Source organism: Spermophilus citellus (genome assembly GCF_964194105.1).
Source record: "Spermophilus citellus genome assembly, chromosome: 16".
Classification (NCBI taxonomy): domain Eukaryota; kingdom Metazoa; phylum Chordata; class Mammalia; order Rodentia; family Sciuridae; genus Spermophilus; species Spermophilus citellus.
In genome coordinates this window covers 42,486,295-42,503,972 of record NC_138196.1, presented here as the reverse complement: position 1 = coordinate 42,503,972, position 17,678 = coordinate 42,486,295, and the positions used below count along the sequence as shown (strand labels likewise).

At 38.9% G+C, this 17,678-nt stretch overlaps 1 protein-coding gene across 11 annotated transcripts in view; it reads right to left on the bottom strand.

The window, feature by feature from the left end:
• Positions 1-17,678, bottom strand: part of TRMT9B (tRNA methyltransferase 9B (putative)) — a 56,965-nt gene that overhangs the window by 13,719 nt on the left and 25,568 nt on the right. For 5 of the 11 annotated variants that reach the window (XM_081268895.1, XM_081268890.1, XM_081268885.1 and 2 more), the window contains exons 2-3: positions 13,694-13,888; positions 2,055-2,209 (exon numbers count right to left, since the gene is read on the bottom strand). In XM_081268895.1, coding sequence (XP_081125021.1) covers positions 2,055-2,208 — 154 coding nt within the window. In that variant the 5' untranslated portion in view covers position 2,209; positions 13,694-13,888. Of the gene's footprint in view, positions 1-2,054; positions 2,305-3,628; positions 3,800-6,354; positions 6,401-11,318; positions 11,418-13,693; positions 13,889-15,923; positions 15,983-17,678 lie in introns of those variants that run through there. The other 6 variants (XM_081268891.1, XM_081268893.1, XM_081268896.1 and 3 more) reach the window with 6 other exon arrangements.

Below are 17,678 nucleotides of genomic sequence, written 5' to 3'. Positions count from 1 at the left end.
ACTTAGAATGGCGTTGGGAGAACTTGTTAAGCCAGGTTTCAGACACAACTGCAGCTGATCTTTAAATGGAGCTGTCTACACCACCCCAGGACATACTGTTCTTGTTAACTGGGCCAAAATGCAATTTTCTGGAATGAAATTCACCAGTCTTTGCAACAGTTTGTGAGACTCCTCTTCCCCCTTAAAACTGTCCAGAGACTGAGAATGTGCCTATTTCCTTTCTTATAATCATAATTCCTGACAAACAAGTGGTGTAATTAGCAACCTGCCTTGCTATTTATGCTATAAAAGCAGGCATCTTCTTGCAAAACCTAAGAGCACAGTTTCATGGCTACTTAAATTCAGTGTCTCCTGGATTCCAATCCTAATAAGTCCCAAAATACATGTAATTATCCTTTGTTCTTGACTAGATTGATTTTTATCTCGGTCAGCACTATAAATAAGTGTTCTTTCCATAATCTATCGAGTGCCATGTTTTTTGCATTTTTGTGATTATTTTGTTGGTGATCTTTCTTTTCAAAAGGCCCCCAAATAGTCTAGTCTTTCAGAACAGAAGAAGGCTGTAAGGTCTCTTAGGAACAAAATATGGAAATGATAAGCTTTGTTCAAGTATGAGTTATAATGTGCTGTTGTGAGTTCAGTGTTAATGAATCAACAATAGATAGTAAGTAAGATGCCTTTAAACAGGAACTCAAGGTTATGCATTGATACACGGACAAAAATGTTCTTCTCAGAACAATGTTTCAGTATTCACTAATTCTGTATTTATGAGAACTTCGTAAAACATGAATACCACGAATAATGACAATTCTGTTTTTATAATTTTAGGTGTGTGTGCATATGTGTTATATGCAGAGAGGCCATTTGCTTTGGAAAATATTTTTAAATAAACTAATCATCATCTATTCCTTCAATGATTTCATTTTCTTATATCTTTGCTTCATGTGGAACTTATTTTGGTGAAAGCTATAAGAAAGTAACTCTCTTATTATATGTACAATTGTGCCAAAGCCATTTATTGAATACCCACTCCCCCATTAATTTTAAGGTCTTGGTACTTTGCTTAGATTGTGGGTAGTAGGAGTTTCAGAATCACTGCATCTTCTGAAATCTTGTTCCCCCTTATGAGGTGCTGGGGACTGAAGCCAAGGTTTCATGCATGCAGAGCACATACTCCACACTGAATTCCATCCCCAACCTCTGAAATCAGATTTATTTTTAAAAATTGACATTACAGTGGTATTTTTCAAAGACTCCTAATTTCAATGTGACATGCTCCTCTTCCAAAAATTCCACACTGTTTATAACCATATAACAAGCCAGGAACTGTGGACATGTATGTGTTTCTCTTACCCTTATTGAGTGGGTCAACTAGACTGAGAGATTGTAACTGCAGACTTAACGATTCTTACGGGCACAATCAACGGTGTAATTGCTAGAAAGCAGTTTTAGATAGGCATGCCTCAGTGGGAAACCAACCCCATGTTAATTTTAGTCTTAGATCTACTGAGCTGTGGTTTATCACTTCTTGATTCAGAAAGATACAGCGCTAAAGTCTTCCAGACAAATCAGTGATTATGAAAATGTTATCCATTTAAAGCTATGCTCTAATAACAAAATAACTACACAATAAAAGAGAAGAGGAACCATGAGATTAATAAAAGGATGTAAGACCTCTTCCATAGCCCCACGATTCTGGCTCTTTTACCCAAGGTGAGTCTCCACTATAAAACACATTTTATAAATATGACCATCACTACATATGAAATTATCATTGTCACTATCATTTCTATCTTATTCATTCAATTGATTAGGTCAGCTTTGGTGGAGAATGTACAAAGATGGACCCTATCTAAATGTAGGTTTGAAGCTGTGCTCTATCTGCTTTGTGACTTGATGGTATGCATTTCTTCTATAAAAAGAGAATATTCTAGGAACGGGCAGGCCAAGGGCACCATTTCAGGGTTCTTGTTACAATAAAAATGAAAGATGAATCTGAAAAGAACAGGCGTGATGGAATATACGTCATGCTAGGGGGCACAAGCCTGGATTACCGATGTCAGCGACGAGGCTGCCTGGCTTCTGCTCCTGGAGGAACTGGCGAACTCGGGGCCAGGCTTTGCTCTGCAGGTCACTGAAGAAGGGGGCCGTGTTCTCATAGACATCATGCACGTGCTGCTTCTCCAGCAGGGCAGCTTCATGATCCATCCTGGGGAAAGCAGGACCCACCCAAAGCAAGCAGGTCAGAGAACGCACCAGAGGCGGCTGAGGGAGGTGCAGACTTCCTGAACTAGGGACCTACAACTGCAAAAGCGGCAGGGTTCTTACGCTTTCTCGGTGCTGCAAGGAAACCTTCATGTAACCGCACGGTTGACAAAAGATTAGCAAAGTATGCATCTGCTAATCTTCAGAAAAGAATGGTTGGGGAATGAGTTAATCCTTGTAAGTTCCTGTGCAAGATGAATTCTTAAATTTTGGAAGCACAGGCACATTCTTACCAAATGGTTCACTTCCGATAAGATCATTCTATCTGATGCTAAATAGATTTTAACATTTTATAACAAGTAGTTCTTCACTCCAATCAAGAAGCCCTAGGAATTTTACCTTTTTAATGTCTTTGGATTTCAGCCATTTTTCCACATCCGTTACTGCTTCTGTTTTAAATAAGGTGCTGATTTCTTGCCTGAATTACTTCAACAGTCTGGAAATGCATTTTCTAACTCTTCATTGCTTTTCCCTCAATTATGCCTTAACTATTTTTTTTCTGAAATATAGATCTAATTGAGTTGCTCACAATGCTACCACTTCTCCAAAGGCATTTTATAGTGTCCAGTTGAGTACAGTTGGTGTAGGAGGTCATGCAGAGCCTTTCTGATCTGTCCTCAACTTACTTCTTAGGATTCATTTCTCACATCTTCCCCCAGTATCAAAGAGCCTGGAACACCCAATGACCCATGGTTTCTCGTAAGTGATACATTCCCTGACATCCAGGGACCTAAATAGATACTGTACTTTATGCGGCTGACTTCTATTCATTCTTGGCATGACCTTCCTTGTGAGACGAGGTCAATTAGAAAGGAATGAGAATGGTACAAGGGCAGGTCCTGGAGGTCCCAGCTGCTTAGCACTTAATCCTGTATTCTAGTGTGACGTATGAGTGAGGGGCAGCCCAGGGAAAAGGCCAAGGATTTGGTGGCTTTTGCCAATCAGCATTAAAGTATTTTCAATAATTAAAAAACCCATTTGTCCCTACTTGTGCCTAACAGCTAGCTCAGCACCTTCCCTTGGACAATTGCCTCTCTTGTATATCTGTATGTGTCACGAAGTTCTGTAATAGTTTTATTTAGATATGTATCTCTACCATTAGCTGGAAGGCCCTAAAGGGCAGGGACTTGTCTTATATAATGCTGAATCTTTAGCACTTAGGCAGAGCAGGCCCCCAACAAATGTCACACAGGAGAGTGAGGCAAAGGCGGGGACCCTCCACTGCCAAGAGTGCTTGTTCAGTGTGACAAAAAGAAAGTATTGTCCCTGGATAGCTTCTGTCCTCTCTTCCCTACCTCCAGCCTGTGAAGTGGGAGGCACTTGGGTAAAATGGCATCTACCAGGTCATGTCACTGTAAAGTACCTTTTATAAATTTTACAAATATCAGGTGGAGAGATACTTTGTGACTCCCACACATTCTGTTTTTCATATGTTCATCTCCCGTTTAAGCATCCACTGTTGATTCTTGCACAAAACAATCATTCCCACCAGTATCACCAAATTCCCATGTACCTAATTCCATCATTCCTTCTACTGCAGAGAGAGAGAGAGAGAGAGAGAGAGAGATTGATTTTGGGGGGATTTACTCTTTAGAAGCAATAGGCTGTCTTTTATCTTGGTGGGCCTGCCCACAGTCCCTTCAAAACACCCTACCAGACTGCTAACCATATAAATCTAATCTGTGAGGCCTGACAAAACTTCCACGCAAATTGAAAGATTTTTATGTGGCACCTTCAAATGGAATTTACAAAGTAAATATATGGCTGGCTTTAACTGCTCACATAGGAGAAATATCCAAACACTGCATGCTTTTCTTTTAAATCAAAAAATCTCAATAGATTTAAGTCTATTTAAATTCCCCCCTCAAGAAATCAACCAGATGGTATAATTTGGAGAACCCTGGAACAAATACATTTAATTTTATTGTACTTGCAAATGTTAAGTGACAACTGACATAAACTTGATTCCTTCCAATTTGCATTTAAGAAATAGTTCCAATTTAAGTTCAGAATGTGTAGTATCAGAACAGCACTACTTGGAGACATTTCTCTTAATTCTCCCCCAAGTTGCCTGGCCTTGACTATAAGTAACCTTGAGACTGCTGTTCTTAAATGAGTTGGCAATATGAATCCATTTCATTTTTATTATATTTTATAGTTAAGTTTAAATGCTGCAGAATAAATTGCTGACCATGAATATTGATTTATATAGTCGGGGCTATCCAAAATGCTATTTCTAAAACTCTCTGGATTTAAATTTCCTATAATATATATTTTTTTTTTTTGGTAGATGGACACAATACCTTTATTTATTTAATTATTTATTTAATGTGTTGCTGAGGATCAAATCCAGTGCCTCACACATGCTAGGCGAGTGCTCTACCACTGAGCCCAAGCCTCAGCCCCTCCTATAAAATTTTCTCTGTGAATGTTATATATACTATAAAAGCAAATTCCTTGTGAATTTGATAGCATGAGTAATAGTAAAATAGTAGTAAAATAAAATGACAGGTACTGTGACACATGCCTGTAATCCCAGTGACTGAAGAGGCTAAGATAGGAGGATCGAAAGTTATAGGCCAGTCTCAGCAACTTAGTGAGACCCTAAGCAATTTAGCAAGGTCCTGTCTCAAAATAAAACATAAAATGGTAGGGGATGTAGCTCAGTGGTAAAGCATCCCTGGGTTCTATCCCTAGTACCAAAATAAATAGATAAATAATAAAACGAAAAGAAAAAAAAAGCACAGGATTCCAGTTGAAGCAAGAATATGGAATCAGTTCAGTCAAGTTTCCCAACCTGTGTACTACTAAATTCCAGAGCAATGAAGTGTTCCAGATGAAGGGGTCAAGAGTCAAAGCCCCAGATTTTTGCCCCTTCTTTGATATCCAAAATGTACACTACCATACTATAGGTTTGAGAAACCTGCTAAAGTGTCCCAATTGACTTTTTTTTTAAATTTGGTTTTCTCAAAATCATTGTGCCTATAATGCTTTTTTCTTTCTTTAAATATCTCTTGTCTTCTTATAGAACTATATTCTGCAGGTGACATTTTGGGAAATGTTACTTTAATGTTTTCCAATTTAAGAGTATCCCCAGAACAAAGGGAACTATATTCCCTGGGTATCCTTCAACATTCATGTAATTTTAAATGAAGAGTCAGAAGGAAGCCTAACAGTTGCTCATCACCGTGTATCTGAGAGAAGCTGCTTCTGGAGCACATGCTAGATGCTATGCTGGCTGGACCCACACTGAAAACTGGATCCACAGGGAGACAGTTCATGGGTGAGTCTGGTCCAGCCTTAAGGAGCTGAACTAAGGACCTGCATAGTCAGATGCCTGCAGGTGGTTGGATGTGGTCACTTGGAGCCTGTGTTTGGGAATCTATTTTAAACCATGCACATGTAGATGAATCAGGAGAAAACTGATCTGAAAAATAAATGTAGCTATAGTGAGAAAAGCAGGACACAGTCTTTTTATAAAGATTGTGGAGAGGAGAAAGGGAAACTGAGAGGGATAACTGATATCTGATCTTCTTGTTTATTTTTTATGTTTTTTGGTACCAGGGGTTGAACCCAGGGGCACTCAACCACTAGATCACATCCCCAACTTTTTTTTTTTTTTTGTATTTTATTTAGAGACAAGGTGTCACTGAGTTGCTTAGGCCCTCACTAAGTTGCTGAGGCTGGCTTTGAACTTGTGACACTCCCCCCACCCCCAGCCTCTAGATCAGCTGGGTTATAGGCATGCTCCACTGTGCCTGGCTTATCTGATCTTAGTGTTTTAGTTCCTGTGTGGGGTCTAGGCAGCAGCTCAGGGTAACTCAACTCCAAGAAACCTGTTGATTTTATAGGACTGGGCTTGCTTTTGATGTACTTCACTCCCTAACTTTGACTCTCCATCACATCCCATTTTAGCTGTAAAATATTCTTCACTTCAGCTTATTTCTGTTTCTTATAACTATATCTTTCCTATGCAGGTACACTGTTTTTAATTAAAGAACATTTCAAAACATTGAAAAGTAAAATATGATTTTACACTTCAAATAATTAGTGTTCTGGATGCAGACATGTATTGTTACAATATCTTACCTTCATTGCTACTATTCAAGCAGTCTTGTAAAGTTTACAATGGAACCTTGAAACAAACAAACAAACAAACAAAAAATAGAATGCTAACAGTCAAAAGAAATTGTAAACATTAGAACAAAACCAATAAGTAAGGGTTGGAGATGTGACTCAGTGTTGGAGCACTTGCCTGGCATGCACAAGGCCCTGGATTCAATCCCCAACACTAGAAAACAAACAGCAACAACAAAACACCATAAGCAAAACTGAGAACAGAAAGTAGGAACTAATTTTGCCAGGAAGCTGATGGAAGCACACAAGAACCCCTTGAGTATTAAATCAACTCTGCTGTCCCTCCCCTTCCCTGACAAACTCTGCTTGCCCTCCCTAGGTCTCGGACTGGTATTCAGGAACACGCTGCTTTTAGCTACTTCTTAATACTTCCTATACTTGTTCATGACCTATCAATCATTTGCAAATCTTTCTTATTCTGACTCTAAAAAAAGCCCAGTCTGTGCTTTCCCTTCCTGTTTGCTTCTATTGCAGGCATCCTGCTGACGCTTCAGAGTTCAAGTTCTTTTTGTTTTCTTAATCTCTGAAGTAATTTAAAAGATTTTTTCCCCCCTAATTATCAGAGAAAGCCTAAATGTACTAGATTCTGATTAGTGTCTGCCAGAGCTTGAGATAGAGGGTCAGAACTGACTGCAAAGGGGAATGAGGATATTTTTCAGGGCAATAGAAATAGTCCATGTTTTGATGGTAGTGTTGGTTATGCAACTTTTATTGTTGTGGTTTTCTTGCAGTGCTGAGGCTGGAACTCAGGGCCTGTGCATGCTAGGCAACCTTGCTACCACTGAGCTATACCTCCAGGCTTGGTTTCGTTAATTTTTGGTATGACCTATGTTACAACATAGGGAAAAGTAAACTTTAAAAGTATGAATTTTGACTGGAAGTAAATTACACATATGTTAACGAACCACCAAACATCTGAGATTGTATCCTGCAAGTTTCATGGATGCTGGAAGAAGGCACAAGACTCCAAGGTCATGGACAAAGGATGTTATTTTTCAAAGCACAGCACACAGCATGAGCTGAGGTTCGCAATGTTTCCCCTTGGCCTCAAGTCTCATGCAGATAGATGATGCCGAGGCAGAAAATCTACAACCAGTGAGTTTGCATTACAGATGAGGAATCTCCAACTTCAGGGAAGCTCAATCTGACAAGGGGGCTCCTAGTCAACCTACATTACTCTTGCCCTGAAGAGAGACATTTTATTATCAGAGAAAAAAAAAATGGATAAATCTGCTCTCTGCCTAAAGGAGACATGTTGGGTTAAACATTAGTCAGTGCCTTAGGAAAGCTTGCAGTGAGATAAGAAAGACTCTAAAGAATGTGATAACAAAGGAAATGGAGGAGGGAAGTTGGTCACTTCCCTTGTCTCTAATCCTTAGGTGAGGATCAAAGCAGAGCAACCTTGGTTGTAAAGTAAAAGAATGTTCTCATTAAGAAAAACATCTGAAGGAATCCACCTGTGCAGTTGGCATGCAACCTATCATATATATTCTTCCTGCTTGTGGGTGTGATGTGGCCCTCCATTGCATCCTAATCTGCTGCCACCAAGAAGCAGGAGAGTAATAAAATGTCCAAACCTTCTTCATTGAATCTTCCAAGTTCTTTTTGAGGATCAGTGAATAGTACATTGGGGCATTTGCAGCCCTGTGGCTGAATTTCAAGCCCATTAGCTATCCAACCATCCTTGAAAAGATAGTCTAGAACAAAAGTTGATACACACATGCAGAAATGAGAGCAAAACGTGGAGAATTGTCTCCCAACAATAAACCTGCTGTGTGTGTGTGTGTGTGTGTGTGTGTGTGTGTGTGTGTGTGTGTTTTGGGAGGTTGGGAACAAGAAGAGAGAGAAGAGGGGAAGACAGACAGACAAAGGGAGTGAAGGATAAGAAAGGTAAGCATGTAAAGATAAGTGAACTAGTTTCATTGCCCAAAGGTTAAAACATACTTGGGGAAAGAAGGCTCCTGTAGCTGACGCCACAAGAAAAGGGAAGATCATGTGAAAGGTAGGGATTAGTCATATAAAGTACAGCCCTGAAAATCAGAACTAATTTGGATTTTATTCGAAGTGAAATGGCAGGAAGCTTTATGTTGCAGACATGGGGAGAGGAAGCATGAATGGATTTACAATTTTAGAAGACCCCTAGAGGTTTATCCAACTCAGTGAACTAGAATAGCTGTTGTTTTTTTATTTGTCCAATTCTGTTCATCATCAACCTTCTTCTGATCATTTGTATCTTGCCCTCCCTGGATGAGCATATGACCCAGGCCTGGCCATTCTTGGTGTCCCATATCCTGGGCCACAGACATTGGTCAGAAGTGGGCTGGTGATGAAAGGCGAGCCTAGTACTGTGGCTGTCTAAGATATCTCAGTATGGGGCTAATAAGAAATGGTGCTGCCTTTGGCATCACAGAACTGAAGGATGTAAAGATTAAGGTGTTGGCAGCATGTTTTGTACTGTACAGAAAAGACCTGTCTTCAGGTAGAGAGGGTGAAGTCAGGTAAGACAATCTGAGAGGAAAGATAAATGAGAAGAACGAGTCATGGCAGCATGGATTTCTTGTTCAAGTCTCTGAGGTTTGGCTTCTGAGGATTACACCTTACCTTTTTCAACACAAAGAGTCAATAATTTCCGCTATGCTTAATATTGTAGAATTTCTGACCTGACCATCAGAAGAGTCCACCCTAGTTCAGCAGACTTTTTACACCAAGTATTTGGGGTTTTGTTTTACTTGCAGTCTTTACTTCTTGGAGGATGGAAGAGCGGGGAGAAAGGAACAGGAAGTTGACAGGAGGGGTAAATGGTTTAATATATTTCCCAAAGGATGCATAGTCAGAAGGACATGAACAATTCCTGCTTCTAGCATCAGGAGCCCATTGGGAAGTCCCAGTGTTCGGATTTCCTTTTCTGGATATGTGATTAGGATAACATTCACCCACTTGAATTCAGGCAAAGCCATGGGACTTGCTGTGGGTATTAAACATGATTAGCTGCTTGGCAGCAGCTGCACAGGCTTGCTAAATTCTCTTTCCCTGCTCTCTGCAAGGAAAGTTTTCTTGTCATGGAAGGTTAGGTCTCCAGAGGCATTTTAGGCTTTTCAAAAAAAAAAAAAGAAGAAGAAACAAAGAAAGGAATGAATAGCTTAGCTCATTGTAAGAAATGCTAACTATCTAAATAATGAAAATGACCTATTAGAAAGTAACTTGCTATGAGCTGGGGTTGTAGCTCAGTGGTAGAGTGTTCTTTTCACACGTGAGAGGCACTGGGTTCGATCCTCAGCACTACATAAACATAAAATAAAGATATTGTGTCCATCTACAACTCAAAAAAAAAAAATTTAAAAAAGTAACTTGCTACTAATTTTTTCTTGATAAATCTTTCCTATTTCATGTAGATGTATTATTAAAAAATTAGAAAACTGGATACAGTTTCATATCGTATTTTAAAAATTTAATTTAATGTTGTGAACAAAGTAGTAATTCCTATGGTATTCTCCAATCTTAGAAGATTTAATGCCTAAATCCTAGAAGATTTAATGCCTAAATTCTACAGGACTTGAAATGTTTTGCAAAGTTATCATACACTATTGAAGACTTGGGTACTTCTATCATAGAAAATTAGGTACTTTTACTGGATTCTTAATTTTAAAAGAAGAAACATTTTCTTGTATGCTTATTTAGCCCCCAGTATCTAGCACTAGACTTATAGGTATTGTGGAGAAAAGAGATACCCTCTACACCCCTGAGTTCTTAGAGATCTTTGATTGAAATCTAGGAACACAATTAATATAAGAGCTGATTAATAAAAGAAAGCATAAAAGGGACTGGGGTTGTTGCTCAGTGGTTACAGCGCTTGCCTAGCATGTATGAGGCCCTGGGTTTGGATCCTCAGCACCACATATGAACAAACAAATAAAATTTAAAAAAATCCATTGGCAACTAAAAGATATTAAAAAAAAGAAAGCATAAAAGTTTTATTAATTTTGCATGTACGTGGGGATCTTCACGAGCTAGTGAAGTCTGAAGAAATGACTAAAGCATGGCACTTTTAATGCTTTTTAGACAAAAAGTAGTAAGTTTGGAAAGAATGAAAGGACAGATGGATCTGGGTAAGGGTAGCTACATGGTGGGCAGGGACATAAAAGCAAGTGCAAGATGAGGGCAACTTTTGCTTATTCAGGTTCACTGCAGCCCCAGTTATGAGTCTATGGTGATCGGGGTGAATTCTCAACCTTGTATGTGAAGGACATCCGTCCCACAAGAATCTTCATGGCTTGCTGCCCGTAGTAATATACAGGTCAAATGGCCCATTCTGAAGTTATAGTTCCTCAGGTGATTTCGCTTGACACAATCAATATATCAATCTGACACATTTTGAAATGACATGCCCTTTGCTTCTCAGACTAAATATGTTTAATGAGTAGATGAAGAATGAAACTCCAGCCAAGTGAGCAATATCTCTGTTTTTATTTTTAAATTTTATTTTTATTTTTTTTATTTATTTTTAAATACTTTTATTTAGGTATAATTGACATATAACAACCTGCACATATTTAAAGTGTATAGTTTGATAAGTTCTGACATATGTATACACCCAGGAAGCCAGCAAGGCATGATGATGAATCCATCACCCTAAAGTTTCCTTATGTCCCTCTGTAAGACATCCCTCCCATCAGTCCCCACCTTGAATGATCTTCCTGAATGCTATGTTTCTGGAATGGAAAGAGTGACAGAAAGGGTGAACATTGAGGTGTATATCCAACGGTCATGATTTCCAAGGCAACTTTAAATACGTGGTATGTCCACAAATAAAACAAAATGAAAAAGATTTTTTTCCAAGTGTATAACTTCCTAATGATCACTGCAAAGTGCACACATAAATCAAGAGTAAAAATATTGCTGGGCACAGTGGCACACACCTATAATCCCAGAGGCTCGGGAGGTTGAGACCAGAGGATCACGAGTTCAAAGCCAACCTTAGCAAAAGAGAGGCACTAAGCAACTCAGTGAGATCCTGTCTTTAAATAAAAATACAAAATAGGGCTGGGTATGTGGCTCAGTGATTGAGTGGCCCTGAGTTCAATCCCCAGTACCCATCCACCTCAGTGTTGCCAAATATTTTCAGCAACAGGGAAAAGGTTTTCCTCATATGTCATCAAAGAGATGAGACACTGCACTTGACCTACACAGATAGGGATCTAGGTTTGAGAAGGCTTTGTTTTGTCCCCAAGAGTGGTTCCTGTCCCTAGGGGCAATAAATCATTTGTGTCATGCCTGGCTTCTACCTACAATTTGTAATCCCCACCCCATGGATCCAAAGAAGAAGATTAGAACTCTATTTCAGGCCAGTGCTGGATTATTTTTCCTGCAATATCCTTTTACTAATACTCCATCCTGTTGAAAAACCCTTCAAGGGTCCTCTGTTGCCATGAAAACCCTCCACAGCTTGGGGCCAGCCTACCTGTCCTGTCTCAGATACTGTAATTGCCACAACTGCAATCTCAGCTCCACCCAAAGAAATCTGCTAGGGTTTGGGTCTGTCCCCCAGAGTTGCACAAGCTGGAAGTTTGGTCCCAGTATGGTGATGTTAAGGTGGTAGAAGCTTTAAGAGGTAGGATCTTTAAGATCCTAGTGCAGGGTAATGAAGTAATGAGGGCATCCTCCCTCGAAGGCATTAATGTTGTTCTTGTGGAGTGGTCAGTTCTTGCAAGAGCAAGTTGTTATGAAAAGATCAAGCCAGGCTCCTAAATTCCTCTGACTTCCTGTGTCACCGTGTCTTCACTCTACCTCTTTTGCACACTCTTGCCACACTCCATTCAGCATGTTGTGATGTGGCTCTGCAGGCTCCCACCAGAGGCTGAAATAATGCAGCCACTCAATCTGGGACTTTCAACTTCCCAAATTACAAGCTAAATAAACTTGTTTTCCTATACATTACCCAGCCTCAGATGTTTTACACAGGAACAGAAAATGGCTAACACATCTACTCACTTTTTCCTGAGTGGGTCTTGTATACTGTCCCTTATACTATCCCTTATTCATGCCTTTGGTGAATCCAGCAAACTTTCTCTATCATCTATAACTTTATCATCTGAAATGCTCTCCTATCACATTCCCCTTCAAAATATTACCTGGTTTTCAAATTTTAGCACAGCTTCTTCTTGCTCCATAAAGGCTTTGTGGATAACTATAGATAAAAATGGTCTCTCCTATATTTCTACATATTGAAAATTTATCATCTCTACCTCTTTTAGGTCATTTCTCCTGATACCATTTTAAGCTCCCAACTCTGTGTTCGCAACTGTATTATAAGTTCTTGGAGGGTGGATATGACATTTGATCCATATGTGTGTGATCACATGTATATACATGGTCACACACATACACGTTTACATACACATATATACATACATGTGATATGTATGATGTATCTATGGATAACACATATATGGGATAAATATAATTCAAGCTATATATACATGGATCCCATGTATGGGTCATATATATATGCGTGTGAACAATTAATTATATAGCAAATGAATCAATGGGCTATTTCTTTGACTTCCTCTGCAAAACAATGATACTTTACTCCAGCAAGTTGTTCTTCAAGTCTTTGGTCACAAATTATAAATACACTACTATGGGCCCAGCAGCACTCATAGGAAAGCAGAGCTGAGACTGAGCTTACCTGGATTTGTTTTGTGTTTTAAGATTCCCTGCCCTAGCAGTGATTTGTTTTATAGACATACCTTAGATATATGATTGCCACATTTTAATAACTAAAGCCAACTATAAGTATTATAAATTCTTCCTCTATTTTAAATGCCATAGAAGACAAGTATTAGAGAAAGAGAAAGAGCAAAAATGTCTGCATTAAATTTCAAAGATACACTCAAATCCTAATTCCAAATACAAGTTGGTCAAGACAGTTAAAACCTTTATATTATTAAAAAGACTTAAATGTAATATATGTAGCTTTTATGCTTTTTAATTCATGGGTACTTCAAACTTAACATCTCTATATTATTTTAAAAAACTATCACTAAAGTCTTAGAAAAGCACCAAAAATAAATAAATATGTTTGTAAGATTTTCCTTACCCCCTGCACGCCCCCCCCCCAAAAAAAATATTTTCAAATGTTTTTCTACTTGGTGCACAAACAAACTTCAGCTTACTTTATATCACATTGTTATGCATTTACAATTATGGGATTTGGGATTCATTAGGTTTATTTAACATGCACATTATCAAAAACACAGTATTTGAATTGCAGTAAGAGCTGAAAGCTACTAACCTGAGTCATCTTGTGGTTACAAGGAAATCACTTCTTGACTTTGTAAATCATGGCAGTTTCCTCCCTCGGAGAGTGACAGTTGTTTCTCATGACTCAGTGTGTAATGTAAATGAAAAGTAGTAGGAATGAAATCAAATAGCTCGGTCCTTCACATGATCAGCCACTTGGTAGGAGTCTCTGAAGGGAATACAGGCCCTACAAGGAAAAAACAAATACTGAGGTCATTTTACATAACAGAAATACTGAAGCAGCTATAGCCCAGCCTGGCCTCTTGACCTCTGCATAAATCATCCAGCAATGAAGGGACTAAAGAGAAAAGTTAATGTGCCAGAATTACAAGAGCAGTTTATAAACCAATTCTTCAGCTTTCTGTAAAATATACAGTACTTTCTCCCCAAATTAAATTGAATGATTTCATCTTGTTCCTGGAAAAAGTACAATGATGGATAGTAAACTCTGAATATAATAACTAAGTTAAATATATATCAACTATTTAAAACAATGTTACTACAGATACAACAGGACTGCTCCGTATTTGTTCCTAGTATCAGCCACTTCCATTACTTTGACAAGGAATCCTGGTTCTTCTTCATTTGTTCATACTTAACTTTTTTTTCTTTTTTATAAGCCTGTCATGAGCCCCATTAAAAGGTTCCTAGCTACTTGAAAAAAATTGTACTTTGCATACCAAAAAACACTTTGTAACATAAAAGCGTTTGGATAGAGCATGAGATCCCAAAAGCAGCCTAGTATGGTAGGAAAAACCCGCTAACCCTACTCCAGGTCCTAACTGCTTATCTGTAAATGAGATGACTGGACCTAAGGCTGGATCACAATCACTTCTCCTGGTCTTCCTATCTCTAGTGTGTACACCACTGCCACCACCAGCTGTGCCTCTTACTACACAGGGATTCTCAAGATGGCAGCATGGGATGCATGTGGCTTCCCCCAACTTCTGGCTGCTGCCCACCTCACCCCAATCTGGATCCCTGTTTAAGAATCATCAATCTGTGTGTGCTTTCGCAAGCTTCCCTCTGGTCTTGGGAATCTGCATATATAATTCACCCTGAGGCAACTCTTTCCTAACCATATGGGAGTATATGAACTGTGCTATTGAGAGTCATAGAAGCTGGCTCTTTAGAAGGTACATTTAAGAAGGATTTTGAAAGAGCTACCAATCAAAGCACCTCATCCTTCCTCATATAGTTTTAGAATCTATAAAGGAGCATGCATTTGTTAATTCACCCTCATGCAGGGCTGCAAGCCAACAGCTCTCTACTTGGATGCCCTTCTAGACCTGGCCTGGGCATCCTCTGTCCCAGCTGACCTTGCTCTCTATATATCTTTCCTATATACCTTTCCTATGCCCAAAGATATTAGCCTTCTCAGGTAGCTACTCAAGACAGTGTTCAACACCATAGTTAGAAAGAGTAACCTATGAAAAGAATTTTAGATAGTGATTAAGGCTTATGTGAGCTAATGGAGTGGGAGCGGGACTGGAGGTTTTTCTATATGTCTAATTTACACCCCCCACATACACATACCTACACATATTACTGATGTCCCTTAATTTTCCAAAATCACAGGAAAATTTTGCCTCTAAAATGTATGAATCCTACTATCTTTAGCAAGAACTTGCTGGGTAAGGATAAACTAGTATAGTACAATCTAAAAAAAAAAAAAAGTTGAATGTTGGTAAGTCCTTTTACTATAGCAGCCATATAGCTCTGCATATTTAGAATGAAAAGAAATGTGTTTCCCTCTCTTCTTTCTTGTTGAATAAATGGGAAGCCATATTCTCAAGCAAAGCTCCATAACTTAAACCTTCTGAAATTTTGGGGTAAAGTCATGTGTGTGAATCGTCCTAGGAAGAGGGTCAATACCTCACACTATGACTCAGCAAAGTCAGGGTTTTTTTTTTTTAATATTAAAAAAAGGAGCCGGAGGTGGTGGCACCCTCCTGTAATCCCAGCAGCTGGGGAGGCTGAAGCAGGAGGACTGAGAGTTCAAAGCCATTCTCTGCAATGGCAAGGCATTAAGCAACTCAGTGAGACCCTGTCTCTAAATAAAATACAAGATAGGACTGGGGATGTGGCTCAGTGGTCAGGTACCCCTGAGTTCAATCCCCAGTACCCAAATAAAAAAGGAATTCTGTGTCAATTTAAAAATACATTCATCTATTCAACAAATACTAATTAAGTATTTGCCAGGAAAATATTCTGATACTTACAAATTATTAAAGAGAAAGATATCCACATCCCTTCCCCATCAATCAGAAACCCAGGATTTAATATGGGAAATATACAAAGAAATAGAAAATTTAAATATAGTATATATAGAAATATATAGAATTTAGTTTGGGGATGGATAGCTCCTGACAATTGCTAACTTCATGCCTTGCTTTATTTTATCCAAATAATCACAAATATTTAGATAGAATTTTATTAACCTCATTATAAATTGCTAAACATTATGAACTTTTAGGTCACTCACAAATATTCAAAATCACACATGCCAATGGCCCACATCTGGAGTGTTCAAGTTATGATCCAAGCGTGCACAGGTAACATAGGGGCACATGGGAGAGACAACTAATGCAGCCTATAGTGGGGGAGGGGGGCAACAAAGTCTCCCCCAAAGGGATCACAGCCAAACTGAAGCTCAAAAGATGGGTAGGGGGTCAGCTGAAGGTGGTGATTCTATGCCCCCCAAAGGAAGAAATGAGACCAATCACAATTTTTTTGGATAAATTTAAGGCAAACTTACAACAACAACAATAGTAACACAATATATTAATTACTTACTATGGGTCAGACCCTCTTGTAAGTGTTTAGCATATTCCATTAGCTCACTGAAATCTTCCCAATAACTGTATGAAACAGGAATTACTATTTCTCCCACCTTCCAGACAAAAAAAATCTGAGGTAAAGAGAGTACAAGTGACTTTCTCAAAGTAACACAGCTAATAAATGGCACAGCCAGGATTTGAACCCAGAAAGTTTGACTCCATAGTTCACATTCCTAACTCCAGCTGATGGGGAAGAGAGGAGGAAGGGAAGGGAAGGGAAGGAGAAATCAAAGCCTACAATAGTAGGAAGGAGTCAGATCTCACAGGACCTACTTCGGCCTTCGAAGGAGTCTGGATTTTATCCTGAACATAAAATGGGGAACCCTTAAGTTATTTAAGTAGAAGCAATGACAAAATTGGTCCTGGGTTTTAGAAATCTCTTAGGGCGATGGTGCAGATTAGCATTGCCTATGGATCACAAGGAAGACAGAGAAAGAACCTGGTTAAACTCTTCAGACAAAGAATGATATTAGAGATACTTAAAAGGGGTAAAAAAGGAGAAAGAACTAAATTGATAGGTGACTGATGAAGAATTAAGGCAAAGGACACTCTGAAGGTGAAGTTGTAGTAAGCATGGGGCTGACATAGTTGGATGTGCCACTTCTGTGCTAAAATGAGGTGGAAGAAAAAATCTGCAAGGTAAACAATAGGAAACTCTGGTAGGAATCTTAAAAATCTCTGAGAAACCCTTCCTTTGGAATGCACGTGAATATATCCAAAGACATTTACTTAAGATTTATGCATATGTAGGACACAGAATATAGGAAAATCTAGATGTTGTTAATGGATTTTGAAATCCCAACATGATGGTCAATGTGTTATATTTTATATTACGATATGCATTGTTTGTATAATTCTTTATATTGTGTATTTGATTTCAGCACTTTCCAGACAACGCCCAGAGGCAACATCTCTTATGATCTCTGCATCTTTGTCTGGTACTGCGGTTCACGGTGTTCAATAAATGTCTACTACATAAGCAGGTGAAGAAAGAAAAACAAAGAGGTTAAAACAATGACTCTGGGTGTATGATGCTGATTTACCACCAGAAAGAATGCAAGAGGAGGTGGGGTTTTCAGGCTTGGGCAGTGTTTCTGTAATAACAGAAGGATGTATAAGTAAGATGGACATGAAGCT